Source organism: Aegilops tauschii, chromosome 3, assembly GCF_002575655.3.
Source record: "Aegilops tauschii subsp. strangulata cultivar AL8/78 chromosome 3, Aet v6.0, whole genome shotgun sequence".
Lineage (NCBI taxonomy): Eukaryota > Viridiplantae > Streptophyta > Magnoliopsida > Poales > Poaceae > Aegilops > Aegilops tauschii.
In genome coordinates this window covers 15841330-15848945 of record NC_053037.3, presented here as the reverse complement: position 1 = coordinate 15848945, position 7616 = coordinate 15841330, and the positions used below count along the sequence as shown (strand labels likewise).

At 43.1% G+C, this 7616-nt stretch overlaps 1 protein-coding gene across 1 annotated transcript; it reads left to right on the top strand.

Moving 5' to 3' along the window:
* Positions 1-1523: 1523 nt before the first annotated feature.
* LOC109738966 (cullin-1-like) lies at positions 1524-6034 on the top strand. The gene is made up of 18 exons (XM_020298056.2): positions 1524-1660; positions 1790-1889; positions 2060-2245; positions 2363-2410; positions 2515-2718; positions 2806-2883; positions 2987-3076; positions 3163-3243; positions 3340-3402; positions 3963-3998; positions 4080-4166; positions 4276-4425; positions 4510-4565; positions 4677-4956; positions 5073-5216; positions 5315-5533; positions 5637-5804; positions 5892-6034. The coding sequence occupies exons 1-18, from the start codon at positions 1524-1526 to the stop codon at positions 5991-5993; spliced, it is 2229 nt and encodes a 742-aa protein (XP_020153645.1). The 3' UTR covers positions 5994-6034.
* The last annotated feature ends 1582 nt before the right edge of the window (positions 6035-7616 follow it).

Below are 7616 nucleotides of genomic sequence, written 5' to 3'. Positions count from 1 at the left end.
AGAAAATATCTTAACATAATGATCCAGCAATCAGCATTATGCAAGTACTAATACAGTTCTATATAGCAATATATCAATAAACATGTTTGGCTAGCTCAAGTACATTCCAAAAAAAAATACATAACCAATATAAAGGCCAAATGGGTCCAAGAAAGAGAAAAACGCCTCCAGAACCATGGTGCATCACGAACATCATCTTGTCTGCATTTTTGAATTTGCTTTGCTTGAGTACTTCTGCCCAGCCAACAGGCAAGCTCCCTCGGCTCTACTTCCCGCCTGAGGGTGCCGGCAATTCAGGCAAGGGTAGCCACGAATCAGGCCGCTCCTCGCAAGCATACATCGACAAGGACGAGTCAGGTGTCGTCGGATGTTGGCGTGGTGCAGGGTGAGCCGACTACGTGGAGAGGTGTGGGGGGCCATTATTATCACCGAGAGGAGGACCATGCAGGGGATCCGAGGGGCGTGCATTACGTATGGAAGGGGCATTTCGACTGAGAAGCCCTGTCGCCGGCGTCACGTGCCATCGTGGTGGCAACGTAGATGGGGTGAGCGGGCAAGAAGGAAGGATGCGGCGGACAGATCGAGCAGAGGGACCTAACCAGGCGACCTCACATCTAGTTGTTGGAAACCCTACCACTGGGTCGCACACATGCCGTTGGATCCGGATCCGCTGTGTGTAGTGGCGGTGGCGCAAATGGTGAAGCCCTAAGGGCCCAACTGGGCCTCAACGGGCAGCAAGACCCACCCATCGCATAGCCCGACAGCCTTCCCCGTCCATCTTGGCTGCACCGATGGAAATGGGCCGGCCCGCCACACAGGATCCATGCGATGCTTCGGCCCGATCCTTTTGGTCACAGCCGCGCTGGGTGCCCGGCAACCCTAGCGAACCCATTGGCGGCGGCGACTCCTCACGAACCGCCACGACCGTGCTCGACACCGGGGAAAGCCCCAGGGCAACTCCCCAGAGCTACTCCCCCCATCACTGTAGGCGCCGAAGTCAGCACGGCCGACGACCCCGTGAGGGAGGACCAGGAGCGCACGACAGTGCCAAGTCCGGCCGGCGGCAGGCAAGGCCAAGCCAGGGGAGACCTCAGGGCGTGAGGAGGGGCCTCTCAAGCCTTGTGCCGCCGAGGGGCAGACCTGCACCCACCGGCGCCTGCAAGGCCAAAGCGAGAAAATCCCCAAAGGCCGGGCGCTCCGGTGGCGACAGGCGTCCGCGCGCGTATCCCCGCGAGGCCTCATCATCCTCCACGAAAACGAAAGCCGACTCACGATGAACACCAACTCACGATGAAGAGTCCACTTTTTTTTCCTAAAATAGAAAAAACGAAAGCCGAATCACGATCAAAACCGACTTAGTATAATTGGAGTATTTCGTGGCCCACCCGCCCGTCTCCTCGCTACTAGCACCACTATTTATATCGCCGTCGCCGCCAGGTCGGGGAGAAATCGATCGAAGCCAGACAGAGTCGAGACCCCCCAAACCCCAAAACCCAAAACCCTCTTACGTCCCGGCCGGCGGCATGGATCAGGACCAGACGCCGATCGCGCTCGAGGACGGGTGGCGCGACATGGAGGCCGGCATCGCCAGGCTCAAGCGCATCCTCCACGGCGTCGACGGCACCAGCTTCACCTCCCAGGAGTACATCAACCTCTACACGTACGTACGCTCGCTCGCGCGGCGCGGCTCGCCCTTTCCATCTAGGGCCATATATATACTTCTCCGGCGTGCTTTTTTCCTGCACCCGAAAACCCCAATCTGGTCTGACCTAATTCTTCGCTGTGGCAGAATGATTTTCAACATGTGCACGCAGAAGCCGCCGTACGACTACTCGGAGCAGCTCTACAAGCGCTACAAGCAGGCCCTCGAAGAGTACATCAAATCCACCGTACGTACGCCCGTTTCTTAGTTGGTTGAATTAATTAGATTGCTTCTTTTAATTGTGATCTTAATTTGTTGTGAGATTGCTCTTAACGCCAGTCGCCCGCCTCTATAAAGTTGCGCATGCGTTCCCCTCAGATTGTAGGCGTTGCTTAATTTCTTTTCTGGCCATGTTAGGTCTTGCCCTCGTTGAAGAGCAAGCACGGCGAGTTTCTGCTGAGGGAATTGGTGGAGAGGTGGAAGAACCACAAGGTGATGGTCAGGTGGTTGACCAGGTTCTTCCACTACCTCGACCGCTACTATGTTTCGCGCAAGTTGCTTCTGCCGCTCAAAGAGCTCGGCTTGAGCTGCTTCCATGATCTAGTAAGCCTCCGCGTCCTTGGACGATACTTTCCACCGGAGCCTCTGCTCATGAGCAATTTGTTATTTTTCTTGTGCAAGGTTTGAACATGTAGTAATTGGTTGTGTTGCCCTTTATAGGTTTTCGGCGGGCTGAAAACAACATTGACGACGATTGTTATCGACATGGTAAGCCTTGCCCAATGCTGCTTTTTTCCTTCTTCTGCCACATTTTTTTTACAAAGATGATGAGTTACAACAATAACTCGTGCTCCTGCGATTGTCTTTAATAGGTTGATAATGAGAGGGAAGGCCAGCTTATAGACCGTGCTCTTCTGAAGGATGTTGTTGGTATCTATCTCGAAATTGGACAGGGTAGTGTCGGTCTCTATGAGCTCGATTTCGAGAAAGCTTTTTGCAAGGGTACCACAGATTACTATTCTAAAAAGGCACAAATCTGGATGCTGGAGGATTCCTGCCCTGAATACATGCTCAAGGTTAGTTTTCTGTATTATGACTGAAATTTATACTAACTTAAATCAAATGTAAGGATACCTTCTGACTAGTACTCTCTGCTTATATAGGTGGAGGACAGCTTACAGAAAGAGAAAGAGCGAGTAGGCCATTACTTGCATGCTTCAACTGAAGAGAAGTTGCTAGAGGTTTTTAATCAGTTATTTATTTTGGTGTTTTTATAATAAGCTTTCCGTTATTCTCTGGGTTAAGCTTTTTCACGCAACGGAAATCTAACCTTAATGTTTACAGGGTACTATATTGGAACTCATAAGTTGGCGCGCAGAAGAAATTTTGTACAAAGAAAATTCTGGATGCAGAGTGTTGCTTTTAGATGGAAAGGTTTGATGTTTCTAATTTATGCCTTGCATATTTAACATTCGGATTGTGGGTTTACTAAATATTTAAGCTGTCTTATTTTACTGTAGTATGAGGATCTATCAAGAATGTACAGGCTCTTTTCCAAGATAGACGCTGGGCTGTTTCATGTATCGAAAATATTTAAGGAGGTATATATATATATATATTGACAACCTCATATTAGGCTTTAATCCGTTGCACCCTTACGATAGTAAGATCTAATCAAGATGCTTACTTCTATGCAGCATGTCAAGGAAGAGGGCATGTCCTTGTTGAAACATGCAGCAGATGCTGCCAACGGCACAAAGGTGGGTAATCCATGTCTTCTCCCTCTGTTCTACAAGTGATTTGTATTGGATCAATGTTGGCATCATCATGTTAAAATCTCAAATTCCTTTAGTAATTCTTAATTGATTTGTCATTTTTCGCTCTGTTATAAACCAGTTTCGTGGGAGTACATGTATAATAAACGTGCTGATTAGTTGACATATCCCTTGAATAAATTTTAGAGGAACTTTTGAGAGACTCTTATTAAATGCTAGATTTGTGTTGAACTATTCCTTCTTGAATGATTATTATATGCTTCAATGTCATTGCATATAATAAATCTTCATAATGTGGTGAGTATATTTTATTCCAAGGTTGCTGGACATAGCCTTAGTTTAGCTATCTAGTAGGTTATTTTTGCCAGCTAACTGATTTAGCCGTTTAAAAAGCCTTCTAGTTTTTCTTCTTTGTCAAACTTGATATTTTTAAATTTTACATTGTTAATCGTCCACAAGTGGTCTTTAGAACCATTCTAGTCACCACTTTATTATGCAAAACAATTTTCTTATTCGGACTATTTTTGCAATGTCAATATGTGCAGAATGAGAAGAAGGAAGCTGTGGGTTCGCCGGAGCAGGTCTGTGTCACTTTAGCATACCTTTGATTAGCACCACCATATATATTTTCTCTTTTTCTCATGGTTTATTGCTCTGTTTAGGAATTTGTGCGGAAAGCGATTGAGCTCCACGACAAACAGCTAGCATATGTCACCAACTGTTTCCAAAACAACTCAGCATTTCATAAGGTTTGCACGTCAAGTATTTCCATCATTATACTTTGCCGTATCTCAGTTTCATTGTCTGGCGAAACCTGAGCCCGTTCTGTTTGCCTTCTCTATCTCTGTCCTTAATTAGGCTCTTAAGGCGGCCTTCGAAGACTTCTGCAACAAAGATGTTGCTGGTTGTACTAGTGCTGAGTCGCTTGCATCATTCTGTGATAGCATCTTGCGGAAAGGTGGAAGCGAAAAGCTAAGCGACGAAGTCGTAGAAGATACCTTTGATAAGGTACGGCAACTGCCATTCTTTTTCCCAGGAGCTTACAACAACAATATGCTTTTCTTGGTGCTCATGAGACTCAATTTTCTCCAGGTTGTGACCATTCTTTCATACATCAGTGATAAGGATCTCTTTGTTGAGTTTCACAGGTTTGTGTTTTCCTGCTGGCTGAAATTAATGTTACGCAAGCCTTTATACATTAACAAGAATCAAATATGATTTTTGAAGATTGAAACTGATCATGAAAAACTGTGTTGCAGGAAGAAGCTTGGAAAGAGATTGCTCTTTGATAAGAGTGCCAATAACGAACACGAGCGAAGCCTCCTTTCCAAGCTCAAGCAGTACTTTGGGGGACAGTTTACTGCAAAAATGGAGGGCATGCTCAATGACGTGTCAACAGCAAGAGACCATCAGACAGCCTTTGAAGAGTACATGAGGGACAAACTACCAAATCATCGTGTAGACTTCAGTGTTACTGTTCTGACGACAGGATTCTGGCCAAGTTACAAAACTTCAAACATAAATCTACCTTCCGAGATGGTATATCTTTTTATTCCTTCATCACATACCTGATTGGCTATCTCGTAGAGTTAGTCACCTGACATCTATTTGACCCGTGTATATATTGGTCTAACTTTTGTTCTCATGCTTTTCAGATTAAATGCGTCGAGATTTTCAAAGATTATTACAATTCGAAACAGAAATCCAAAAGGCTCACTTGGATCTATTCCATGGGAAATTGCAATATCGTTGCAAAGTTTGACGCCAAACCTATCGAGCTGATCGTTACAACATATCAGGTACTCCCCGCTAGCTATTTTAAACCCTTGACAAAGTACACTTCACTTTGTGATTTTTTTTTTAAATTCTTACATTCCCCGCTATTTTGACTGGCCAGGCTGCAATGCTTCTGCTATTCAACGGATCTGAACGACTAAGTTACTCCGAGATTGTGACGCAACTAAATCTGCCCGATGATGATGCCGTGCGCCTGCTCCATTCACTCTCATGTGCAAAGTATAAGATTCTTAACAAAGTGCCAAGCAACCGAATAATTTCTCCGAATGACGTCTTTCAGGTCAACCACAAATTTATCGACAAAATGAGGAGGATAAAGGTGCGTTTCGTAATTCAGTCTTCCTACCTTGTTTCTCAATTTTGCTCTGGTTCTTTCCAGATTATATCTTGTATAACCAAATGACTTTGCAATGCGCGTGCAGGTACCACTTCCTCCTACCGACGAGAAGAAGAAGGTTGTCGAGGATGTCAACAAGGACAGGAGGTTTTCAATCGATGCGAGCATCGTGCGCATCATGAAGAGCCGCAAGGTCATGGGCCATCAGCAACTCGTTGCGGAGTGCGTTGAGCAGCTCAGCCGCATGTTCAAGGTCCGTCCATCAAACTCCCAAGTCAATTTAGCTTTTGGATATTGCGATATTACTTTTTTGTGATGCTTACTAGCGTCTCTCGTGCAGCCTGACATCAAGATTATCAAGAGGAGGATCGAGGATCTTATCAGCAGGGAATACTTGGAACGAGACCTGGAGACTGCAAACACCTACAGATACTTAGCTTGATTCATGGACCGATAACCTCAGAATGTGAGGGTGCCTCAAGGGCCCGGCAAGTTATTAAAGTATTTGTTCAATTTGTTTCTGATGATAGATGCCGAGATGGGGCTGGCTAAAACAGCTATAGCGGGCTCGTTGTTTTGTAAACAATTGTACATCAATACCATTTAGCGGCACTTTCGTGAAAGAGAAAGATGTTGAATTACCCAAGTGCTTTATAATCTGTTGAACATCTTGTACCTTTTGATTTCCTGCCTTTTTCATTTTGTCTTGACTTACATCATCTGCAACTAGTCGAAATGAACAAAGGCACGATTTGCTTACAACAAACTCACTCACAAAAGGCTAGTACTGTGAAACTAACTTTTCCTCCAATCAAATTTGGAGATTAAGTGTACCTGAGCTGATCAACTTGGAGATTTCGGCGATTATACCAAATTCAGCATGCACATTTACAGGAAAGATTATTAATATTAAGCTATCTCCATCCATGACAAACAAAATCATCATATTTATTCATGGGATTTGCAGATCCGGCCAAAGTGAGGCTTTTTAGACATGATCAGCATCTGTACTTATACATTTAACATCTTTTGTTCAGAACAACATATCAAAATTCTGAATTTCACAGACAAATATATTCCCTTTTTTCTCACACCTATAGAAATTTGCAAATCACTTAAGACAACCTGCATGAACCCCGTGATGGAGAGGTGAGATCCAGCCGGCGTCTCATGGTGAGATATTAAACACACGTTCAATTTTTAAAAAACTGTTAATTTTAATGATTTATTTTCAAATGACACGAGGCATATTTTTAACGCATCAACATTTTTAAAATACCATGACCTTGCGAATATTTTTAACAAACTACATGAATTTTACTTATATTTTTGACAAACATTTTTTAAAATATCATGAACACATTTTTAAACATGTGAACATATTTTTGAATGCTACTCCCATTTTTATAAAATATGCGTGAAAAAATGTTTACACCGCGTGAACATTTTTTGAAATGCAATTATTTTAATTTAACTAAAAATCATTTCACAAATCTCTATCTCTACTCACCCCGTGATGGAGAGGTGAGATCCAGCCGGCGTCTCATGGCGAGATATTAAACACACGTTCAATTTTAAAAAACTGTTAATTTTCATGATTTATTTTCAAATGACACGAGGCATATTTTTAACGCATCAACATTTTTAAAATACCATGACCTTGCGAATATTTTTAACAAACTACATGAATTTTACTTATATTTTTGACAAACATTTTTTAAAATATCATGAACACATTTTTAAACATGTGAACATATTTTTGAATGCTACTCCCATTTTTATAAAATATGCGTGAAAAAATGTTTACACCGCGTGAACATTTCTTGAAATGCAATTATTTTAATTTAACTAAAAATCATTTCACAAATCTCTATCTCTACTCACCCCGTGATGGAGAGGTGAGATCCAGCCGGCGTCTCATGGCGAGATATTAAACACACGTTCAATTTTAAAAAACTGTTAATTTTCATGATTTATTTTCAAATGACACGAGGCATATTTTTAACGCATCAACATTTTTAAAATACCATGACCTTGCGAATATTTTTAACAAACTACATGAATT